General features: G+C 34.8%; 1 protein-coding gene across 2 annotated transcripts in view; it reads right to left on the bottom strand.

The window, feature by feature from the left end:
• Window positions 1-26,413, bottom strand: part of LOC121740332 (tachykinin-like peptides receptor 86C) — a 68,913-nt gene that overhangs the window by 20,603 nt on the left and 21,897 nt on the right. For both annotated transcript variants that reach the window (XM_042133000.1, XM_042133001.1), the window contains exons 3-6: window positions 22,881-23,094; window positions 14,544-14,678; window positions 7,865-7,942; window positions 2,556-2,703 (exon numbers count right to left, since the gene is read on the bottom strand). In XM_042133000.1, the coding sequence (XP_041988934.1) occupies window positions 2,556-2,703; window positions 7,865-7,942; window positions 14,544-14,678; window positions 22,881-23,094 (575 nt within the window). The remainder of the gene's footprint in view (window positions 1-2,555; window positions 2,704-7,864; window positions 7,943-14,543; window positions 14,679-22,880; window positions 23,095-26,413) is intronic.

Raw genomic sequence — 26,413 nt, 5'->3', positions numbered from 1 at the left:
TTGCATGCTGTGTTTACACCTGAAATGTAGGTACTAGTCTAAAGATTTTAATACGTCTAAATATATAAATGCATCTTCGCGTCGCGTTTCGGTCTGAATCAACACTTAAGCCGCAAAAACTGTACCTACCTAATTAATAATAATACTTTTTAACGCGAGCAAATCCGCGGGCAAAAGCTAGTTGTCATAGTTTTGTGTAATTTTCTATTTGAGTATTTGTCGGTCGCGGTCGCTTGCCACGTTGTTCTGCCTTCTGTATAAAACGACTTTAAACGCTATGATATTCTATTATAAAAAAAAGATAGATATCGGCCAAATTAAGGTAAGTGCCTTCTTTTGAATTAGTTGCATGTTGGCAGCGAGTGAGCGACGAGGTGTCACGTTAGAATATCATTGTGTCACGTTTTTGACTTAAAATGCCAATCTGCGTTTTTTAGGAAATGCAAAAATTATAGTTATAAGATAAAAAATTTTATTTTGATATTTTCCAATATTATCGACAAATTATTCAATGCAAAAAATTAAACTAAAAAAGGATAGAAAATACGGACGACAACTACAGCGTGATAAGGACAGATATAATTGTGTGACAGAATAATCGCGCATGCGTGCCGATGTGCAACTCAAAGTAGGTATATAGCAATCCTTTTCAATATCATTCGTAACGTATTATCTGTCGCATTCATTATTGTAATTTATAGATATACCAGAGGTAGGTATTTTTTTATTTTTTTTTATGAAATAAGGGGGCAAACGAGCAGACGGGTCACCTGATGGAAAGCAACTTCCGTCGCCCATGGACACTCGCAGCATCAGAAGAGCTGCAGGTGCGTTGCCAGCCTTTTAAGAGGGAATAGGGTAATAGGGGAGGGTAGAATAGGAAAGGGAATAGGAGAGGGTAGGGAAGGGAATAGGGTAGGGGATTGGGCCTCCGGTAAACTCACTCACTCGGCGAAACACAGCGCAAGCGCTGTTTCACGCCGGTTTTCTGTGAGAGCGTGGTATTTCTCCGGTCGAGCCGGCCCATTCATGCCGAAGCATGGCTCTCCCACGTATATATATATTATATGTCGTACAGGAACAAATTCTGAGGACCGCTTTGTATGAGCATACGCCATCTTAATAAAACATTATTGTTTAAACGTGTTGAAATTTACCGCGTTACGCGTTAATTAACGATTGCTCATTTTAAGGGTTCCGCGCCCAAAGGGTAAAAACGGGACCCTATTACTAAGACTTCGTTGTCTGTCCGTCCGTCTTTCTGTCTGTCTCCAGGCTGTATCTCAAGAACCGCTCAATCTAGACTTTTCATTCAAATTTTCACAGATTATGTAAACTGTATATTTGTTGAACAAGTAAAACTAAAAACAAAATAAAATAATATTTAATTTCCCATACAACAAACGTGTTTTTTTTTTGCTTTTTTGCTCGTTATTAATAATGGAAACAGGTAGGCATTTGAAATTTTCAATAATGCCTTAGTTATATCTGTACTTTAATAATTAAAAATGATATTAAAATAAAATAAAAATTTAAAATTTTAATTTAATTTTTTAATTTTATTTCCCATACAAAAAACACAATTTTTGGCCTATTTTTGCACCATAACGGTACGGAACCCTTGATGCAACTCGCACTTGGCCGACTTTTTTGTGTCGCCCTTCGACATTTTAAAATATTTATTTAAGGAGTTTTAGTTTTTACAAACTGCGTCACCCCGTTAGTTTTCTCTCAGTGAATTATTACGCTAATAGACTGATATCTATGCTCAAAGCGTAGTTTCAAACTTTGAGAACCAGCGCTTTACGTCTTAGTACTCTTACTTGAGTTATGTTTCTAACTTAATTCCCTTAAATGCATTATGAGATTTAATAGATTGAATGTAAAAAGGATTTTTGGACCAAAAAGGGTAATATAGACATTTCTCAAGTAGGTAAAATTGAAGTTGAATATACTACGGATGAACATTTATAGATATAGAATAGAAACAAATAGAAACAAATTTTGTATAAAAATTAATTCTAAAGCTTAAATTATAGCATCTTAATCTTCGAAAAAAATTCCACTTCACATAATTTAAACAATTTTCTAAGCCTGTTTTTTCTCTGTTTACTTTTATATTGGGAGTTCGATTTTAAAGTATACTAACGAAGATAATACGATGTCCGTGTCCAAAAAAGATAAAAAGCATGTTTTATTCATGACAACCGATTACATACAAAATTTACCACAAATTGTACATATTGTTTTTAGAGGACCGGTTGGTCTTTAAACACACACATTGGACCAACATTGAGTCAACGCATTGTGTTAGCGCATTGGGGCAGCGCGTATTATGGACAAGTGCGTCTCTACATATTGGCCAAATGTATACAGAGGGTTTTAAAGATAATTTTTAAGGGACACATTGAAATGACCTAGACTTACCGCCTGCAGTTTTAGGCTACCTGTTGAAAATTTTGTATAGCTGTATTTAAATACGTCATAACGTCATCGTCTCACATGTTGCAATGTGATTTTACCCTAAGAATGCTTCTAGTTCATTCTAAGCTTACCTTTCTCTTCGCCCTGATGACTTGTGTCTGATGGTGCGTGCACTCTCCTATAGTCCGGCCGCGCAGCACCGCGCTCATTCGCGCGTACGCCCATACCATCACCGACATAGGAGCAACGTACGTCACCGCTAGGAACACTAAGTTGTAACTGTAACAATAATATTTATATATTATTATTGTTTATCACATCAGCTCGGCAGATACAGGCCACGACTGAATACTACGGGAACCTGTCAAAATGATAAACCTTGCTGGCTTTACCTGATGCTTTACTTGTTGATCGTTTCAAGTATTTTAATATGGGGTACCTAATTCCAAAGTAATTTATCTGTATTTATTTTGAAACCTAAAAATCTTTTTCTTGTATTCAGAAATATGTCACTTTTCTGTTAATTGATTACAAAGCCTATTTTTTTTAAATAAAATTATAATTTCATTAACGTTATCACTGTATGAATAATTGTAAGAATTGTCTACACATAATATGTCATTTAAATAGTATACTAGACGATGGCTCCGGTTTCATAAGTAAGTTGTGATTAAAATATTATCGGATGCTTCCCTCACATGATGGGGAATAGCTTGCGTTGGGTAAACATCAAATGAGTTTTGGAACGATGGAGAGTCACAATATCATAATTATGAATTTATAAAAGTTACGGGCAGCCTTAAATAAATCATAAAAATGATTAATATGTTTTGCAGATTCCTTGTATATTAAAGAAATTCTCTTGAGAATTGATAATAATATGGACTGCAATCTCCTACATCAACATAATGGGAGGATTGTAGTACGAACATCTATACATTAATACGTGAGCCAAAAACTTTGTATCCCGTAGGTGAATGAAATTTTGCACAGTTATAGTTTATATGCTGAAGGAGTGCATCGATCTAATATTATTTTGAAATTATGCTTTTATCATACATTTTTTTAACAAATAAAACATTACACACACTACAACACACACACTAGGAAAATGACAGATTTTTGAATGACAAGCCTATACATACGAATTATACTCTTTTATTTATGGTTAAAGCCTGTTGACAACAAGGTGACAAATTGAAAATGGATTATAGTTTTTTTTTTTTATTGAATCTTAGATACTATTAAAAAATGCTTACACGGCCAGTCTGAGCCAATCAAAAATATGATAAAGTATTTTTTACAAAATATAGGTAGTAGTCCAATGTCATTGAAACTAGGGTCGAATTTCGACCATTGGGCGATCTCTAGTCTTAATAATAAAGCACAGCTAAAAAAAATGGACAATGGTGCGAGGAACGCCACTTTTTTATTTTTGCATCATATATCAATTGCAAAGAGAATATTGACGTAGACAGGGAGTCAAGATGCAGTAATATAGATACTGAATGGAGTTTGTCCATTGAAGCCTACCACAAGTTTACTGACAAATTTTGTCTTCCAGACATTGATTTATTTGCCTCCCGTATTAATGCCAAATGTTATAAATATGTTTGTTAGAAAAGACATCCTAACGCATACAATATTTACACCTTTACAGTAAATTACTGAACTTCTACTGTTTTCCTCCATTTTCTTTAATATTAAAATGTTTAGGTACGTAAAATAATCAACGATCAAGCATCTGGCGTTATCGTCTTCCCTTACTGGCCTAGTCAGGCGTGGTATCCATTATTTTTAAAACTTATATTATCGTCCAAGGTTATCTATTTTATACCAGAATATTATTATCTTTATTATCACCTTTAATTTACTCTTTTATCTAGTAACACGCTTAAGCAATACGATACACCATAAACTCTTTGGATTTTTTTTTACTGAAAATAAGCTTTCTGACTGTTTCAATGTTTCAAATCAAATTGCTATTAGCAATTTATAACTGAAAAATTTAGATTAGGAATTTAGGATCTAGTTTTTCAGGAGTGAGTACCATCTCGGCGCTTTCTCTCATCTTAGGTAAAAGGTTTAGCACAGATAGTAATGTCAGTCTAGATTACTTAAAGGTGTCTTCATATTATCCTGATTATGTTTTCCTAAACATCAGAATACTTGGGATGCTAATATATTATTAGTTCTTGATTTTACAAGTAATTGGTATCCAAATGAAATTTTATCAGTTACATTAACAAAATAATAATAGTAATAATATTAATAATAAAAAATAGTAACGCTACTTGCACTGGCAACCGCTCAACGCGTGCAGACACTCTCTCTTACAAAAGTTTCAAATATAAATAGATGAAACTCCACTTTTCAAATACCTATCCAAGACGAATTGATTAAACCTCTAATCCTAATAAAAATCAACCATACATAATCGTTCATTACAAAATCATAAAAAAGAAATTTGTCCAGCTTTCACATTAGAAATCTACTTACAAGAAACACAATTACTTAGGAATACAGATAAAGCTGATAGATTAATATTGACGACAACAAGGCACTTGACAGTTTTCGGCACATTGCTCTCGTCATGCCTCTACATCGGCGGATTGTCGTGGCGGCATTTCCACGGAGACTATGAATAGAGTCGCAAGGTGGTCAGGTAGAGCACTCGTTTTTGGTAAATTCTATAATAGACCTCTTTTACCTATGTTTTACCTATAAATGTTAATGCATTTGCTAATACAATTTTAACCAAAAATAATGTTAATACTATTATAAAATATGCATCTCAAACTTAAGTAAAATATCATAGAGAAAATATTTTCCTTAGTCTATGGTTCTATGGTTATATACACTGTTATATTTAGGTATAAATAATTATTATAAAAATTTAATTTCTGCAATAAATATTTTTAATATTGCAGTGTTAAAGATTTGAATGACGATTTTCCATAAGAACGCTGAACATCTACCATGTTAATTATAAAGTCTCGAGGATGCAGCGACGATTTATAATTGATGGTTAAACAAACTTACCTTAAGTGAAGTTTGACCATAATTATGAGAGTCGCTGCATCCGAAGAGACTTTATTACTCTCCCACCCAAAAACCCTAAAATGTTTTTGGAAAATCGTAATTTATTTAATTATACGTTCTCTAAAAAGAATGAGGACCGATCTGCAGTGAGCCTCCGAGGTAAACTGGGGGGAGAAACCGGTAGCGGTGGGGTAAAAATCCCGCTCCAGAAATGGCGCCATTGCCGCGCCGTCTATTTTATTTTTTCAGGAAGCTCTGAAAAGTGTTCGATGCCGGAAGCTGGGGGCGACTACCATGTTAATTATAAAGTCTCTTCGGATGCAGCGACTCTCATAATTATGGTCAAACTTCACTTAAGGTAAGTTTGTTTAACCATCAATTAGATTACACAAACATCCCACAGTCTCAAGAATGTCATCCCTTATAAAAGTTAAAAAAAAAGTCTGTAACTAATTTATAACTAATAAATAATAATTGTTAATTAATAATAACTAATTAAACGTGTAATTGTGTAACTCTAGTTATAGAATAACAGGGATAAAGTCAGAAACCCCACAAAATAATATCACTACATTGACACGGGTAAAGTCTGAAATTAATTATGAAACCTTGACGAGTTGGAACAGAGCGACGATTATTCCCAAATGCGTCAGTAATTAGATTTGATCTTTGGCCTTAGCTTTTCCTTGATAGTATAAAGAGGGTTCAATTGATATAGTTCACTGAACTTTACTTTACATCATAGACGCTATTTTGAACCCAATTGGCGCAAACCAATGTCGACAGCCACATCTATTTGGAGTTAACATGCGATAAAGTCAAAACCCTACATAAAACCCTTAGAAAGTATACCTTATATTGTGTTAAGTTCTTGATCAGTATGAAGCTGTATGGAAGTGCGCGTATTACAACGATACCGAGTCGGCCGATGGTTGAGTTTAATGGACTATTTTTTTTAATGAAATAAGGGGGAAAACGAGCAAAAAGGTCACCTGATGGAAAGCAACATCCGTCGCCAATGGACACTCGCAGCACCAGAAGAGCTGCAAGTGAGTTGCTGGCCTTTTAGGAGGAAATAGGGTAATAGGGGAGGGTAGGGAAGGGAAGGGAATAGGGGAAGGTAGGGAAGGGAAGGGAATAGGGGAGGGCAGGGAAGGGAATAGGGTAGGGGATTGGGCCTCCGGTAAACTCACTCACTCGACGAAACAAAGCGCAAGCGCTGTTTCACGCTGGTTTTCTGTGAGAATGTGGTATTTCTCCGGTCGAGCCGGCCCATTCGTGCCGAAGCATGGCTCTCCCACGTATAATACGATTGCCTTCAATTTTCAAACTTAAGCATCGGAAAACTGTCGGCCGATGCTTACTCAGTACGACGTTCTACCACGAGCGCACAGGACGCCAATTGTTTGGTCGGCCGACTCGGCAGGAATCCGAATCGTGTAAGAGTGACCGCAGACTTACAATTTCAAGTTGGCCAACTAAATCGCATAGTATACCAACAGCTATAGCGACTTACGAGAGCTGCAAATTAAAAAGTTGTCCAATTAAATTGTGAAACTACGCAATTTAGTTGTACGATAGTCGGCCAACTTGAAATTGTAAGTCTGCGGTGACCCTACAATTTTCCATTCAAAAATCTATCGCTATGAATGGAATCGTGCGAGAACAATCGGCTGAATGTTGCCTAGTCTGCGCACTCATCGCCAACCCAACTGTTTAGTTGGCGTAGTGTACGCGCTAACAGCCCAACCCGATCAAAGTACTATCGGCTGATAGAAAGTCTGCAGTCTGCGGGGGCCCTTAAGTGGTAATACTTTAGGGTATCTGTCCCTTATAATATAGAGTTCACTGTGAAAGTAGCAGCGTCGAAAGAGCAAATATTTTTTTGTGATTTGTGTTGACAAGCGCCTTTGCGTCATTTTTCTCTCTAATCTTATTCTCAGTATTGCTTCCAAAGTTGTAACTTCAACATCAACAGTCATTTTTTTAAAATAATTATTCTTCTTCACTATATTAAGGAATCTACACACTCCCTCTACTGGAGTGAACAATAAGTTAATGCGTTATTAACCCTTTCTGTACGGGTGGCATCTATAGTTGATTTCGCGATGTCAGCCCTGAATACGGGTGGCGACTATTGTTGATTTGAGAAAGGGTCTCCTTTAAGCCCATGTATTTTCAAAAATATACCTTCCTCCTTTGAGTTAAAGTTTAGGATGTGAAGTCGATAAAACAGTATTTTACTTTAAAACAGTTCCAAAATATTTCCATAGATGGAATACAAATAAAATTAAATTTAAAAATCTCGTTTTTTTTCACTGGCAACTATAATTGGTGCCACCCGAATTATGGGAAGACAAAAAGTTTAATGAGTACTGACTTATCCATTCCCACTTACCAATAATCTGCTTTCGATGTCGGATAACCTCCGTCTGGCCACTTGATGAAGCATATTTTTCGTTCCCCGTTTATGTACCTAAATGAAAAAATAGGTTATATTAAAACTCACATAATATAACAATGTAAAACGTATACGCCGTTCATAATTTAAGATCTGGTAGATTGAATCACAAATTTGATAAGTGATAACTGTTTTACGTTATTGTAAATGTTGTACATGCGTCTATTATGGCTTTTCCTGTTTTTTACGCCTCTAGTCCACCGACGCAGTTCGCTGCGAAACTGTGGCGAAACAAATGCGAAACAGGAATAGAGCGAGATGCAATATAACGCATTGTCGTGTGGCAGATGAGACAGTAAATCGGTTCGCCGTTGTTTCGCAGCGAACTACGTCGGTGGACTAGAGGCGTAAAAAACAGGAAAAGCCAATAGACGCATATACAATACCTATTTACAAATAACGTAAAACAGTTATCACTTATTAGTGATTCAATCTACCAATAAGTCTCGATTTATATGAGTCCGACCGAACTTGCAGTTTAGCGGCATGGCAGCTAAATCAAATAAATAAATAAATAAATAAAAAATGTTTTATTTCTGAGTAAATTTGAATCAAATATTTTCAGAATGTCTACCTGATGCCTACCACCGGTTCGGGAACTACCCCGGCGAGAAGAACCGGCGTAAGAAACTCGCAAAGTATATAATATATGTGTAATGTGATCAAAGTATACAGGGTGTAACAAAAATAAGTGATAATACTTTAGGGTGTGTACGTGTTCCTTGTAGAGAGTTCACTGTGAAAGTAGAAGCGCTGAAAGACCAAATTTTTTTTCACTTTTGTATGGGCAAACTCGTGGCGCTCGGGCCCTTGTCCATACAAAAGTGGAAAAAAAATATATCTCTATAAGGAACACGTACACACCCCAAAGTATTATCACTTATTTTTGCTACACACTGTATATAATAATGACAGCGCGACCGCGCCGCCTTTTGAAGAAATCGTTACATAGTACCACAGAAATGGATCTAAACCATCCAGCCGAAGAACCCGTCTGATCCCTGCTCTTCCAATATATCCACGCACGTAATATTTTTATGAGTGTAAGATTTTACTGACAAACACTACATTTTTTTTTAATGAAATAAGGGGGCAAACGAGCAAACGGGTCACCTGATGGAAAGCAACATCCGTTGCCCATTTACACTCGCAGCATCAGAAGAGCTGCAAGTGCGTTGCCGGCCTTTTAAGAGGGAAATGGGGTAATAGGGGAGGGAAAGGAAGGGAACAGGGGAAGGTAGGGAGGGGAAGGGAATAGGGGAGGGCAGGGAAGGGAATAGGGTAGGGGATTGGGCCTCCGGTAAACTCACTCACTCGGCGAAACACAGCGCAAGCGCTGTTTCACGCCGGTTTTCTGTGACGAAAATAACAAGACACATAAACAGCTGTGACAGTCAAAAAGTAAAATAAGTAATGATCTACTAATAAATAACTTCACAAAATGCAACTTTGTTTTTGTAACAACTTTAAAGTTAGTTACAACAGTAAAGAGGCTTGAGAGAAGAGTTTGACTAAGGCGATCACTCTATAAACTCTGAAATTAATAGAAACTATTATAGATATTATACATTACCGGACCTGAGCCTATCACTATATACAATAAATATTAGCATTATTATAACTCTGTCGTAGTCAAGGTCTCGTATAAACAAGATTTGAATTTCGAGATGGGCCCAAGCCACAAGGGCAAGAAGATAATTTGGTTTCAAACGCTATAATTTTACGGACCATTTCAAAGAAAAGTTGCCACTCGAGTGCTCTCTGGACCCTTTATTTACCTATACTCTGTGGATACTTGAGATTTATAACATCTGAGAAAATTGTTTTGAATATTTTAATAAAGGAAAATAGCATTTTTATAATGATCTACGGCGTAGACCCACTACGTTCTACCGCGTAGATTCTGCAACGGTCTACGGCGTAGACTTTGCTACAGTCTACGACGTAGCTTTAATAAATCTGCAAAATATGCTATAGCGTCGGAGACATATTATAATATAATATGCCTACGACAACTAATAAACTACTGGTCTGGGTCTTCGTCCCAAATCTAGGGTCAACTGAATTGAACATAAGCCAGTGTCAGTGAGATCTACGGCGTTGTTTTTCTTTAATTTGAACGACGCAACTGCTACTTAATGGAATATAACGTTTTCCTCCTGTATTCCTTAAATAATAGACCATAGTAAATGGTGATTCATCTAGTTATTAGGTGTGTAATTGATATTAAACTAGGCGTATACTCTACTTACTACTATTGTTTTCATGAAACATCAAATTATTGACTTAATGGAAATAAATGTTTGAGCTCAGCTATTTTTTGATTTAATATTAAAATATTTACAAGCAGGAACAATAGTACAAAAGGGTTATAAAACATTTTATGGCGAAAATAAAAAAGGGAATGCATGGAACATTAACAGAAGTAATCTTTCAGGTTTGCGTTTTATTTATTTTTCGGCAACCAGGGCGGCCATTTGCAAATGTCAACAATGATTTGCATAAATTTATATTTAAAGCCTTAGTCCAGCACGAGTCGGCGCATGAGTACCGGAAACTATTCCACCTCAATTATTTATGCGATCCTCTTCAAATTGCCCTCCTGATGCTATAAATGCATGTTGCCATCGCGCAATCCGGTGCCATATTGTTTAAACAAACATTGTTTAAACAATTGCAAGGAATTGTTATTTTTGAACCAAACCGGTGGTAGCATCGGTTCGGGAACTATCCCGTCGAGAAGAACCGGCGTAAGAATGGGTCTTTCGCTGGTTCGCACCACAGAATTTCAAACCGCGGTTCGAAACAGCGAAGAACCGTTTTTGAAATATTTTGTATTCCCGATTCATACCGCGGTGATTGGAGTGGTGTGAAACCACTAATTAATTATTTTTTGCTATGGGTGGATTCGGACCACGAATTTAAGCCAATAATTATTTGCTTAAATTCGTGGTCGCTTTTTTAGTCTCATTTATTTATTTGTACAGACGTATAGAAAAGTGGTTTCAAAAAGGAATAAAAACACATTTTTAATAAAGAAATTACATTTCTTTCAAAATCATAAAACTGGGAAACTTTAATAATAAGGTTTTAATTGCATAAAATCGCAGTCGTAATTTTTAAATATTCAAAAAGAAAATAATCTTTATAAAAATAATTAAAACTATATAATTGTATAAAATCACATTAAAAAATTAAACAAATCAACACGAATAATATTTAATGTAAATAAAAAAAATTAAAATTACATAACTGTATAAAATCTTAGTCGAAAAATTAAAATAATCAAAAATAATAAAAAGAAACAAAGTAGTAAAACAGTCAAAAGGAGTAAAATTATTATTTTTATAAAGTTAATTTTAAACCCTTAATTTTTCCAGGCAGTGACCGATGGTTATTTCACCCGCTAATAACTCTTTTATGATGTTACTTATTCTTTTAAGTCGGTAATTTTTTGCGCCCATCTCGCATATTTTTACTTTAGTTTGGTCTTAAGACTTAAAATTAATATTTTTGATTTCTTAATTATGTTGAGCTTAACTGTACTTAAAGGAATATGTAATAATAGAACTATCGACACTGCGGTTCGAATCCACTAATTCAAAAACAGGTCTTCTCTGTTTTGAACCGCGGTATGAGTCGGGTAATTAAAAAACAATCCTTCGCTGTTTCGAACTGCGGTTCGAAAAACTGTGGCGTGAACCAGCGACAGACCCGTAAGAATCTCGCACGGGGCCCACTTTTTTACCAAAAAAAAGTGAGATGAAAAATTAATCTTTTAAAATAAAATTTACAATGCTGTAACTTAATTATTATTATTGTAAGTTATACAATAATGTAGAAGTAGCCTTGCAAGCAGCCATCCCACTCCCAGGTTGTGCCATCGTTTATGAAATCATTGACCTTATAATACTTTGCTTTTGCACACAAACGCTCTTTGACTACTTTCTTAAATTTATCAGTGGAAATATTTTGAACGTTTTCTGGGATTTTATTGAAAAGGCGTATACATTGACCTTTAAAAGATTCACTGACTTTACTTAGTCTGATCACTGGCAAATCTAGTTTGTGCTTATTTCTGGTGTTTCTACAATGAATGTCACCTTTGGCTTTACTTATATTTTTTCTAATATTATAATATATTACATTATCCAAAATGTATTGAGAAGCTACTGTCAGAATACAAATTTCTTTAAACTTTTCTCTCAAAGATTCAAATGTAGACGTCATGTTGTAAATCGAACGTAGGTATAGCTCGCTTCTGCAGCACAAAAATAGTTTATATATCGGCAGCATTTCCCTATAAAATGATACCATATGACGATGACCGGATACCATATAAAGAATGACATTCTAATGTGAAAATAGCTAAAGTATAATAATCGTGCCTAAATAAATTTCCCTAATCTTTCTCTTAAGTCTATCTGCGAGTTTAGCAATATGAGGACCCCACTGTAATTTACTATCTAGTGTTGCTTTGTTCAAACCTACGCGACCAGGCGACTGCGAAGCGGGAGCGTCAAGTTGCGTCAAGTTGTCAAATGTGTGTTTTGATTCAAAATTCGCCTGGTGGCGTAGGTTTGAACAAAGCATAATACCTAAAACTACAGTAGTGTCCACCAAATTCATTTTCTCATCATTTAATAGTACATTGGTTTGAACTTCCCATACATTGGGCAAAGTAAACTTTAAACATTTAGTTTTCGTAGAATTCAAAAGTAAATTGTTAACATTAAACCAAGGTACTATTTTTGAAAGAGTACTGTTTACCTCATCGTAATTAGACTGTTGTCTCTTCACTTTAAAAATAAGTGAAGTGTCATCGTGGCCTTAACTGGAAAAATTCTTTTATTCATTTTATTTAGAACCTACCTCAGTTTAAGAGAAATTACTTCAGAAAATATTAATTTTTTGCTTGAAAGTAATTTATTAATAATAACTCCTTTACTTTTAATGTTATACTACTTTAATTAGTTTGAAAGACATCTTAAATAAAGATTTATTAAAACACCACTTTTAAACTTTGTTGAAAATTGACAATACTTAATTTATTATAGCTCTCCACTGAAGGGATTTTCGTTAAATACACGTCAATTAAATGCTTCAAATAAATAAGTTTCTGCTACGTTTTGATAACATCCGTAAAAGTTAATACCTACTTTATTATTATATAGTATCTAGATTAGTTATTACTAGCTATTTAACCTACTACTATATATACTCGGTATTCAATAAAACACAAATTATAAATATATATATATATATATATATATATATATATATATATATATATATATATATATATATATATATATATATATATATATATATTGGAGAAACTCGTGACGCTCGGGCCCTTGCCCATACAAAAGTGAAAAAAAATTTGGTCTTTCAGCGCTGCTACTTTCACAGTGAAATCTCTACAGGGAACACGTACACACCCTAAAGTATTATCACTTGTTTTTGTTACACCCTGTATATATATATATATATATATACATATATACATATACATATATATATATATATATATATATATATATATATATATATATATATATATATATATATACCCCGCCCCTGCCTTCTTTAAAAAAAAAAGACGGGTTGCACTCCGGGAGTGCCGGCAGAAGTGAAAACTTGATTATTAACGTTGTGCATTATTTTTTTAACCCATTTTTTAAAAATTGATTTTTTTAAATTAATCGAAATCGACAAAATTTTTAACCCATTTTTTATGAAAATCGATTTTTAAAAAATCGTTTTTTTTTAACTAATCGAAATCCTCACAATTTTATTTTAACCCATTTTTTATGAAATCGATTTAAAATAATCGAGACCCTTACAATCGATTAAAAAATATCGACAATCGAAAAAAAATAATCGATTGTTCGATTAATCGATTTCGATGTTACAACACTACTCTCCAACCGTGTTACGGTTTTTCGATCAGCACGAGAATCTGACGCGAGTTTCACAGTTTTTACCCATCCCACAAAAGTGCTCAACGCCGCTAAAGAAGTTTTCACTTCAAAAAAGGCCGATAATAATAATCGGTTATTATTGGAATTTTATAATATTATTATTTCTCAAAAATGTTTGAATGACTACTTCTTTTTCTTTCTTATGAAAATCGGTCACCGAATATATTCGAAGAGGGCGGGCGGACATCCTTTTTTTCCAATCCCCGGCGGATTAAGCATATCGGCCGATATGTGGGACTTCCCTGGCGTCGGTCTACCTACTAAGCCGACACCATGGAAGGCCATATACCCCCATCCCCTATCCCACTATCCGCTTAAGGCAGAGTTGCGGGTACTGAATAGATCCTACCGCAGGGGCGAATATCCTAGTATTTGCAATATCTAAAGGCGTCATATTTTTAAAACGCTTTTATTAGCTTGGGCTGTATGTAAGTAACGGAATCTTTGAGCACAGTTTTTACCTATCTCCAGTAGTCTGACTAATTCGAAACTTTGCATGCGTATTGCCAATGACAATGCAATAATTTGCTAAAATAAAAAAAAGTTAAAGAAGCGTTCTATAGTTTTTATAAACTTTTACAGTTTATTATCTTAGGAACTCATAATTAAAAAAAAACCTAAGTTATACTTACTTTTTCGATAACGTATCGGAGTAGAGTAGACTGGGTAGGGCGAGTGACGCGCTGGCTACCCACACAGTAAGTAGCGCAGCTCTAGCTATTCTTCTACTCAGACGGTGCTGCAGTGGCCTCACTATTGCTACGTACCTAAAAGAAAAAAAAATAGAGCACTTTACACCAAAGTTACAATTATAAGAATTTCTGATCAGAAAAATTCGGACGCCCCACCGGAACGCACTCTGCTCATAGTGGGGTGTGGTACCCGGCGGGCGTCCGAATTTTTCGGATCAGAAATTCTTATAATGTGGCTTAGAGGCACAATGTTTGTGTTAAAGTTTTATGCCTCGTCTTACTTATTTTACTTCTAATAATAATCATTTTAATTATGTTTATAAAGCAAAATATTAAAATGTCAGACACCTTTTAAGTTATTGTGAAAAATATACAAAAAGGTTTCTAGCTTAAACGTCAAATTAATTTTTCTAAGATTAAAAACGAAATCTGTTCTTTGAGGCCACTTTTGCAATATAATTTTTCTAGAAGACATTTTAAATTGAAATATACAATGTGTCCCGACACCGGTATCCGATCCTTTAATGTCATGATCTATGGCATATTTTATCTACAAATTGGCCCTCAATTTTTTTCTCTCTCTCACGGTTGAAAAATGGCAGCCATTTTAGTTTTTCTCGGGCTTTCACACCAATCTGACCAGTACTTCTCATGTAAATGTCCTATGAAGATAAAAAAGCTCATTTGATAGCTAAACTTGTGGACTACGCTTACACAGGCAATATGCTATAAATTCCGTGGAATTAAACATAGAAAAAACCAAAGCTTAAGAATTTTTTTTGTGTATTTTTAATTAATGTTTTTTTATGAAAAATCTAGCACATTAAACTGGTTCTTTTTTGTTTTAAAAAGATAAAGGAGGTTTTTATCTTAAATAAATTCTTTACTTCAATGCTCAGAGAGAAAATTATTTTTTCAAAAGTTGGAGAAAAAATAATCGAACTCATGATTTATGGTATATTGCAGTGACAAATTGGGTTTCAAATATTTTTTTCTCTAACTTTGAAAAAAAAATCTGGCTTCATACTAATCTGACCTATACTTCATAGGAAAATCGTTATAACTTCTAAACTATCTGACTTAGAGCATTGAAATAAAGAATATATTTAAGATAAAAACCTCCTCTATCTTTTTAAAATAAAAAAAAACAGTTTAATGTGCTAGATTTTTCACAAAAAGCCGTTAATTACAAAATACACAATTTTTTTCTTAAACTTTGGTTTTTCTATATTTAATTCCACGAAATTTATAACCTATTGCCTGTGTAAGCGTAGTCCACAAGTTTAGCTATGAAATGAGATCTTTTTTTATCTTCATAGGATATTTACATGAGAAGTACTGGTCAGATTAGTGTGAAAGCCCGAGAAAAACTAAAATGGCTGCCATTTTACTCCCGTGAGAGAAAGATAAAATTTTAGGGCCAATTTGTCGTTAAAATATGCCATAGATCATGACATTAAAGGATCGGACACCGGTGTCGGGACACATTGTATATTTTTAATAACGTTCAAGGTATCTATCTAAAGTAATTTTGTGCATTACATTTTATACCTAAAAGACTAGATTTACTCAGACATAAGTTCATAATAGCATATTATATTTACTTAGGACAGAGTTATTCAATAAATATGAATTCACATTACAAAGTATTTTTTATCACAAACTGCGGATATTAGGTAAGTAGCATCTGTTAAAAATTGCTGTTAGAATTCAGTGATTAGCATTTTTTTTTTCATCCAAGATTAAAATATTTACCTGCATGCAGTAACAATAAGCGTATTAGAAAATATTGCGGTAAAAAGGATATTATTGCTTCCTACATTTGTCTTACAAATTTCCGATTAGGTTTCGTGTCACGTCTTCTTCTAAGGATAATTCAGACCACATCGCGTCGCGTTTTGGTCTGAATTGACCCCACAAAAAGTGCCAAAAACGATGCTAAGAAGTATTCACTTCAAAAGTTGTAATATATAATATATAATTCACAAAATACCCTATTTTTATCATAAACTGTAAGAAAAAGGTAGTTAATTACTAATATGTACTCGGGGAATCGAGACAGTAGCGGTCATTGACTCCCTTTAAAAAAACTTGTTATTTATTGATCAGATGGGCGGTATCGTATTTTGCATACTCGGTGTAAACTGAATATGAAGCATATTATTATCACTTCGAACTCATAAAAAGTTGGAAATTATCATTCTAAGAGTTACTAAGAAGTTTTCCGATGAATCTGTAATAATTTGTAAATACAGTGCAGTAATAAATTCTAAATACAGTGCAAGCATTTTTCATTTAGCGCCTAGACAAAAAAGATGCGGTCAATGACCGCTACCGCCTCGTTTTGCCGAGTACAATATAGAATAAAAACCCACAGAAAAAGTAATTAATTGTATTAGAGGTGATTACGGCATTTCTTGTGCGATCCAAGGTTACTATCCAATTTCTACCAAGGATGGGTCGTTTTTAACACTCGGGGCACGTCTCACCATAATTATAGTAACTTCCTTCTACAAATTGATCCATATAGAAGCATTTGAAAAATTTCATACAATCCTATTAAAGCTATCCGGAAAACTGCAATACGTGTTATTGTTATTATGGTAATGTTATCCATGCGAAACAATTTCTGTCCAATTTGGTAAAAACATTTTGTATTTGTAACCTACGACGAATATAAATGGGGTGTTTTATGTCTAAATATCATAGGTATGTGTGTCTTTGAGTTTCATAGTCGCCAAGAGGGTAGGCCGATTTTAATCCAGTTTTTTCTGACATGATCTACAAGTGTTCGCAGCTATTCTTCATTATCAGCACTACTGAAAATTTTAGGAGCTTATAAAAATTGAAAATTATATTAAATAAACAAGAATTCTTGAATAGCCAAGCCAAGCCAGCCAAGATAGCAACGAAATATGTGAGAAATGAAGCCTATGAATCTGCGTTTTATCAGACTGTAAAAATGAAGTGTCCAGTGGAGTCTTTGTGGGAAATTCCCAATCAGTCACTGTCGCAAGTAGATTTATTTGTCGCATTACCCGCCCGAATGGAATGAAAAAGGAAGAATGATTACGTGAAATTACCGCAAATTACTATGAGTCTGACTAAAGTTTGACAAATTATTATGATCCAAAACACGAGGCTAGATGCCAAACTTAGGGTCAATTTATACTGGCGCAGAGTCGAAGTGCACCGAAGCGAATCATTAAAACTGAACATAACAAATTCAACCTTAACTCTAAAGCGTTAACGCACTTAATTACTTCTAAATTCTCAGAAGACACGCGCATCCGCGCGAATTCGCGTGAATGCGCCCGACCAACGCTGATTGGCCTCGCAGAAGTAATGTATGCGTTACACTCTAGAGTTAAGGTAGAATTTTCTGTGTTCAGTTTTTGGAAATTCGCTTCGCTTCGCTTCGACTCTGCGCTATTATAAATTAAACCTTAGACGAACGGATAGACAGCGATGCACGAAATCCTTTAATGAAGATTGAATGCTAGCCCTGCCCTTTTTATGTGTCCTTAAAAATGTCATGAAGAAGATACATAGGAAAAAATATGTACGGTTTCCACTTAGGAGGATACACCAGGGGCTAGAGAAATTAAAAAAAAGTACGTGTAATATCTATAGCTGTCTCCCTTACCTCGAGCCTATACCGCAGAACGCAATAGAGACAACTGCAGAAAATCAACGATTCGTTGTCCCCGGATTCCTTATCCAAAACTTAACCGATTTTAAGTACTTTTTTCATTAAAGATTAAAGAAAGGCCTGAGCTGTGTTCCTATGTTTTTTTTTTTTTTAGTATAATCTAGCCAAATCTGTTTTTTGGATGTTTGGACACAGCGAAAAAACTGGCCATTTTTTTGGGTTTTTGAACGTTAATATCTGATTTATAATTAAATTAGGAAAAAAAAGAAAACATAGGGAAAACATAGTGGCCGTAGATATTCAGGAAAAAATTATAACTCTACTAGCATTATCCAGGGAGGAAACAGGGGACAACGTTTGTGTGGAAAAAGGGCGGTGTGGACTAAGGGCAAAATTATAGAAATATTATAAAATAAAATTAATTTAATAGCTATGTGTAAAAAAGTAAAAAGTAAATTGCCACAAACTTTTATAAAACTGAAAATGTCAACGAGTTATAACTCAGTTTGGGCTGTTGTGTTTTATTTCGTCCAAACACAGACAGCGCAAAAGCAATTTTGTGAGAACCTTTTATGAATGGTCTCTCGCGAGAATTTTCAGTTCAGGTAAAAGGAAAATATACGTTCTATACTGTTACACATTTGCCGTAGACAGCAAGATAAACACTTGTTTCAAATATTGTTTTGAAGTTATAATATACTACTTCACCCGTATAAGGTTTTCCATGGGAACACTCTACCATTTTTAATCATTATAATATACCATTTTTAGTTATATAAAACTATATACTAAAACTGGTATATATAATATACCAGTTTTAGTTTATTACTAGCTGTCACGGTGAACTTCGTGTCACTTTAAAACCTTCCCTGGACTTCTACGAATATTTGAAGACTATTATTATTTTTAACAAAAAATTAAAACCGACTTCCAAGGTAAAAACAATAATAACATCCTTATAATACAAATTATGAACTAAAAAGTATTAAATAATTTTTCCTATCAAATAGTGCCTTTTTCCGTATTCGGCTAAAACTCAACTATTTCTGTACTCAATCTTCATCATTTTGAAGTCGGTACCAGATAGCTGAATCTTCAGTTTGCCAGAATATTTGAAACTTTTGTAACTGGCAATCGAACCGCTCATTCCATAATTTTTATCTCCCATTCAGTTATTGGACTGCCCAACTATTTTTTATTACTGTCCATGTTTTACAGTCGCAATAATTAATCAACCGCCATAAAATTAAATAACTGCTCAATATTTTTTTAAACTGATCATAATAACATCTCAAATATTTAAATAACCGCTCAAAAAATTAGTTCCCATATTATAATAAACGTAATAATCCTAAAACGTATATAAACTACATAATAGAACAAAATAGAACAAAAAAACTCCACAGAATATACATTTGTACAAGCTACTCTAATTTATCGAAATTATAAATAGTTTCTTTTAAACACATTAACTTATAAGTAGGGAATTATATCGTAAAAAAACACAAGCACGAATAATTGTTCGTAATTTATTTATTTGACAACTACTTTGCTACATATCCACCAATAGGAGGTGAATTTGTGTACGAATTCGGACATCTACCGGTCCCTAGCACTTGTAAGTTGTATGACTCGAGCGATCTTTACACGAAATATTTCGAGAATAGAATAGAATATTTTTATTGCAAGAATGTAGTGTTACATAGGTCTTAACATTAATTAATATATTGTTCTTATACATTCTGCCATATAAATGGCGGGCAATTGAACATCGAAAATATCAGCTACTGAACTATAATAATTAATTACAAAATACGGTAGGATTCAATTAAGTACTTATTATTTTATCAAAATTAGTGTAACAATGTAAAGGTAATGTCAGAAAGTTAATTAATTAAATATAATTTAGTGTTAGTAATAGTAAAATGCGAAAGTCAAAATGGAAGTCTTAAGTTATATTATAATAAATAAATTTTTGGTACATTAGCAACAAATTATATCGTGCAGGAAACCGGTCTTGAACGCTTCAACTCCCAAGCGGCCACATGTGGTGTACGAATTCGGACATCTATAACCGGTCCCATTCCTTCGACTCGAGCGATCTTTGCACGAAATATTGTGATGTGAAGTTTTGAGAATACACAAACTGTGTTACGCTCGTAAAAATCTAATAATTCGGTATTTTATTCGAAGATGAACTTTTCTCACATCCTGAGAATTATGCCCCAGGTGCGTGTGGTCTCTCAGTATATATTATGGCGGCTCTCGACATAGGCGAACGCGTTGGCCAACGCGTCTGCAGACGCGTTGGCCCAATGTGTAGAACGGGCGTTCGCGCGTTGGCCGTAGGTATTTAGACGTTGGCCAACGCGCGAACGCCCGTTCTACACATTGGACCAACGCGTCTGCAGACGCATTGGCCAACGCGTTCGCCTATGTCGAGAGCCGCCATTATATGTATTATCTATGGTGTGGTCTATGGCGCGGGCGGTTGCATACTAAGGTATGACTATCTCGATGGCCGCCGCGGCCTGGCCGCTAGTGCGCGCCCGGCCCCGCGCCGCTCGCTTGACAGATTAAAGCGAGACGGCAGACAATTATTGTACTAATGAACACTAAACGCAATGCATAAGGTTGAAAATAGGTTGTTTTCCAGAATAGTAGGTAAATAATATCTCGGCAATTTCGCCCAGTTTGTATTACTTTGTATGGAAGTAGTCAGAAGTGAGACATGCATGTTACTTTATCGAAGCAGCTTACTTCTCAGAAGTAATGTCAAATGTGTGCCTTACGCTCTGGAGTTAAGGCTGAATTTGTTATGTTTAATTTTGGTGACATTGGTGACCCTGACGTGGTAATGATGATGATGATGATGAATGTAATTTGCATAGTAGCATATGCTTTCAGTTCTTAAAACAGCGCCTAAGCCCCCAAACTTGTATTTATAAGGAATCCGGAGTTCTGTTAATATCTTCGGAACCATAGTATACCTCGGTGCAAAATCTTGCGTTTTGGTAGCATATGCTTAGGATGCTTCTTATAAAACCAAAACCACCATAATATGTTTCGGAAAGCATATGCTACTGTGCAAATTACATTCATCATCATCATCATCATCACTACCATATTATTATACCATGCATCGTCCCATGGTTATGACTTATGAGCCTATAATGACCCTGTTATTGGTACTTTTCATAGTCTTTTAGATCGAGACTCGAGTTTGTCAAGCGATAATTAAAAAATTATACCTACCTAATATTATAAACTTGAAGAGTATATTTGCTTGAACGCGTTAATCTCAGTAACTACAGGTTCGATTTAAAAATTTATTTCAGTGTTAGATAGCTCATTTATCGAGTAAGACTATAGGCTATATATTATCACGCTAAGACTAATACGACCGAAGAAACGCAGGAAAATGTGGGAAAAACGGGGGAAATATTAGAAATTATGAACTACTGGAGCAATTTTTATGGCAATATTAAGCACAGATATAGAGTAGACCAAGTGAAGGGAGTAGGGACATAAGCTATTTTTTATGGGAAAATGTACGGTTTCTGTAAAATTCCTAATTTACACGGGCGAAGCCGCGCGGGACATCTAGTCAAAACATAATAATTCATATACTTGTAGGTAAGAAGTATATAATTTTTTATTTGAATTACTAAGAAGCAACATAGCACGCAAAACACACTTTAACTCCTAACAAATTAATATTTTTGTCAAAATTTGGAATGGTGGATTAACAGATAATTATGATGTTTTATTTCAAAAATTTATAATATTTCCGTAGAATACGTTATTTACGCGGGCAGAGCCTCGGGTTTGAAAACTCGTATAACTCACTCAGAGACGAATATGAATGAATTAACTGAAGTGAAGAATTTGACCTGAGCCCAATGTCTGTCAATTTTTTTTATTAAATTGAAGTTTAATTATTATCATTAAGGCCTCAGCTTCGAAATCAGTGAGCAGCGGGGCGGTGGCATCGCGGCGTGTTCCAATGTATATTATATATGTCGCAGTCGACTGGTTAAAAAAGCCATTCAATCAAACACCTAGCCCTTTGACTGAACAATGCCATTCAATCACACGGCCATACGTCGTTTAGCCGACTTATTGACTGCAACGTACAACACTACAGCTAGATGACGCTTAGCCAACTGGTTAAATGGTAAATTAACTAAAGTGACCATTATTATCGTGCTATTATTACACAAGCGTAATGATAATAAGTAGATTAATTGTATTCCAGCTCATTTTGAACACAATCGCATTAAATACCTTGGTGATGCATTTCATTTCATTTTTATCAGCTGTAGTGTTGAACGTTTTGAGCGACTTAAATATTCTATTAAAAATTTAGACGTTTGATTGAATGGCGTTGTTCAGTCAAAGGGCTAGCTGTTTAATTGAACTGTTATTTCAACCAGTTGGCTGCGACATATATAATATATTTATAATATGAAACTGATCTAGAAGCAGCGGCGCACGTCATGCTAAACACTGGACAGATTCCGAGGTCACCGCCACCACTGCCGCCTCGCTGCCCGCAAAATTCGTGACTGAGGCCTAAATGTCTTTGAGTGCGCCCATAACATTGCAGTGAAACTAATACTAACCTGTCAACCGTAATAGCAACCAGTGTAAACACTCCCGCAGATACAGTAAGGTTTGCAGTGAAGTTGCTAGCAGTGCACGTGATCGCTCCGAAGGGCCAGTTTGCGGTGACGAGGAACACGAAGTTGGGTACACCATTCAGGGTCGCCATGAGGAGGTCAGCTACCGCCAGGTTCACCAGGAAGCAGTTGGTGACTGTCCTCATCCGCCGATGAGCTAAAGGAGGACAGGAAATTATAAAAAAATTGAAGGCAGAACTTATTGAAGTTTAGGGAGACCTCAGACAGACTTTTTGTGCGATCGATTCAGACTCGATCGCACAAAAAGTCTGCGATCTCCCTAAAATTTTAAGTTTCCCTAATTACAAGTATTAACTACACACACACACACACACATACACACAGAAAATGCGAGCATACTTTAATAATTGATAGCGATGCACAATTAAAATCACATAACAAATAGTCCCTATAAAATGCGTTGCTAACTTGATTACACTATATTATTACCGATAGGTAAAGTAAAATATTTGTTACCATTTGGTACCAAATGGTAATAAAGTGTAATCACTATTATAGATAAGTAAATGAAAAATATGAGATTAAATTTTCCGATGTCAAATTATTTTCATATTAATTCTAGCTGTCCCGGCAAACGTTTATATAAGTATGTTAAGTATGTCGCTATCCCGTCGCACAAACAATGGTCGTCGTCAGTTTCGAGTTGTAATAATTTACTATTATTTATTCAACAAATGCACTTATCAATATAAAAAGTACCCAGTAGCCGATTCTCAGACCTACTGAATATGCATATAAAATTTGGTAAAAATCAATAAAGCCGTTTCGGAGGAGTACGGTGACTAACATTGTGACACGAGAATTTTATATATAAGATTATTATTATTATTTTGAGTTGTAGATAGTCGAGCCGGATTACAGCTCATGGCAAAGGACAAGTCTTCTTTATTAAAAATAACATCGTGTCATGACATTTAATAAGCATCATTAACATGTAAACATCATTTCAGTGCCCGTGACCGTACATAAATCTCCGACGAGCGACAAGGCAAATAGATCCAAGATCTCGTCGTATATTCCCTGCAATTAAATGCAAATTAACTTTGCTCTGGTAAGCATGCACTTAATTATTACCAAGCCTTACTTCTAGGATTCTTGAAGCTTCTGATGGAGAACTGTTTCAAACGGATTTCCAGAATAGGTACTAAGTTATTAAAGTTTGTGTGTAAGAAGCCAAGAAACTCCAGACTCACATTAATATACATGGCTATGATTTATTGCCAAAACAATTATTATTCGGTACATTAATTTCGTTTGTGTTTTGGTTTGCACATTGCTAATGGACATAGGGTTTTTGACCTTCTCTTTTTATTTCTTTTCTTATAATAATTTTACCAACAAAGTGTTAAAAGTCAATAAACTTTTAGATCCTTTCAGAACAACTCTCAGGGGTTTTCCTAGCAGACTATTCCACTTAAAACTAAACAATTCAGATTAAAATTGTCTTTTATGTTACTTTGCGCTTTAAAAATATAAATCTTGTTTTATAGTTCTAAAACTAGACACATTGTTTTGTTTGATGGTCTGGCATATTAAAATGATCAGTTAATATTTTTTGGGTTGGCGCAGTTTTAAACTGAACTGGAGATAATATTATGACAATGACTACATTTTGTTTATTGTTTACTAGCAACCCGCCCCGGCGTCGTACGGGTATAAAATATACTTATAGCCACTGAAAAAATGATTAAAATCCCTTTAAGAAGCCTTAGATGATCCTTCACGCGGTCTACTTCTTATCTGTGCCAAATAACATAAAAATTGCTCTAGTAGTTCGCGAGATAAGCCCTTTCAAATAATTTGCCTCGTTTTTTCCACATCCTCCTATTACTCTTAGTGTGATAAAATATAGCCTAGAGCCTTCCTCAATAAATGGGCTATCTAACACTGAAAGAATTTTTCAAATCGGACCAGTAGTTCCTGAGATTAGCGCGTTCAAGTTAGCCCTTTCAAATAATTTTCCCCGTTTTTTCCACATTTTCCTCTATTTCTTCGCTCTTATTAGTCTTAGCGTGATAAAATATAGTCTATAGCCTTCTTCGATAAATGGACTATCTAACACTGAGAGAATCATCAAAATCCGTTGCATAGTTTTAAAGATTAAAGGGAACAAAGGGACATGATGGAAAAAGCGACTTTGTTTTATAATATTATGTACAGTAAAGATATAGATTTTCATAATTATATTATGACGTATTTAGTTTTTACTCTGGAGAAACTAAGTGCGTCATAATATTATGAAACTCAAGCATTAAGGTTTCCAGACTATGATTTTCTTTACTGTTATGAGAATAACATCAAATCCAGGCGTGGTTGATCACGTATTTAAGTCGTAACACATAAACCAGATAAGACCTAACAGTGTTGGTAATATTATTGTTAAACGATTATCGTGACATTATGCAAAGTACCAATCGCTGTTGTCGAGCGTTAAGGTGCTTCCTCACCGGGAGCTTGTAATGTAACGTTACAGAGTCGAGCATTACATCAGTGAGGGAGGAAAACCGAGCATTACAATGCGCACCTTGTAATGATACAATTTTTAATATCTTAATACAACTTGTAACATAATAATATAATATGCTACGTGACAGTGAAGTCAACTTGCAATAGAATGCTCAAAGTCGTATCTATAATGTTACATTTTACGCGAATGCTCCCGGTGAGCACCTTTCGCTTTGTTGGCAACTTCAAATATAGAAAACGTCTGCTCCCTTTTAAATACGATTAGGCCACGCACGCCTCAAAGAATATCACCAAATTTTATAGCCAAAGAATTAGTCCTAAGTTAGTTATGCTCTGCTGCTCTGCTGCTATATTAAGTAAGTTATGCTCAGAAATAATCCGCCGTTCTCAAGAGCGCTCGGCTAAGTAAACAGTTTAGATCCTATTCATTCCTGCACGCGCTAACAGCTCTCATAGTGGGTAATGGAGTAATCCTCTTACAAGAATGAAGCTCGAATAGCAATTTTAAAATTGCATTCTATCCATTGTGATTCAATTTGTTAGGCTCAATTTATACCGCCGCGGAATAGAACGCAGGCGACTTCTTGCAACGAAACTGTACAATGTACATAACGCAATGAACTTTATGAAATACGAGTCAAAAATTCGACGCGCATCTTCCACAGAATTCTCGAGAATTCTCCGGTTTTTGGCTTGTATTTAATTTGTGGATTAAACTGTTGACATAAATATCATTTTGCTTACGTGACGCAATATTAGTATTATACTGATCCTCTTCTACGTAGTACGTAAATTCATTCTTAACGCTCCTAAAGAAGTTTCACTTCAAAAATGAAATAGATAAATGGCCGTGTGATAGATTGAAAATGCTTATAATTTATTTATAACGAGAAAGTAAAAAAAAACTACATAAAGCCCAAGAGAGCGATAAAAATATTAATAATTATAATATTATCCTCGACAAATTCAACATAGAAATTGTTAATAAT

This window comes from Aricia agestis, chromosome 3 (genome assembly GCF_905147365.1).
Source record: "Aricia agestis chromosome 3, ilAriAges1.1, whole genome shotgun sequence".
NCBI classification, from domain to species: Eukaryota; Metazoa; Arthropoda; class Insecta; order Lepidoptera; family Lycaenidae; genus Aricia; species Aricia agestis.
This window is presented reverse-complemented; position numbering and strand designations above follow the sequence as displayed.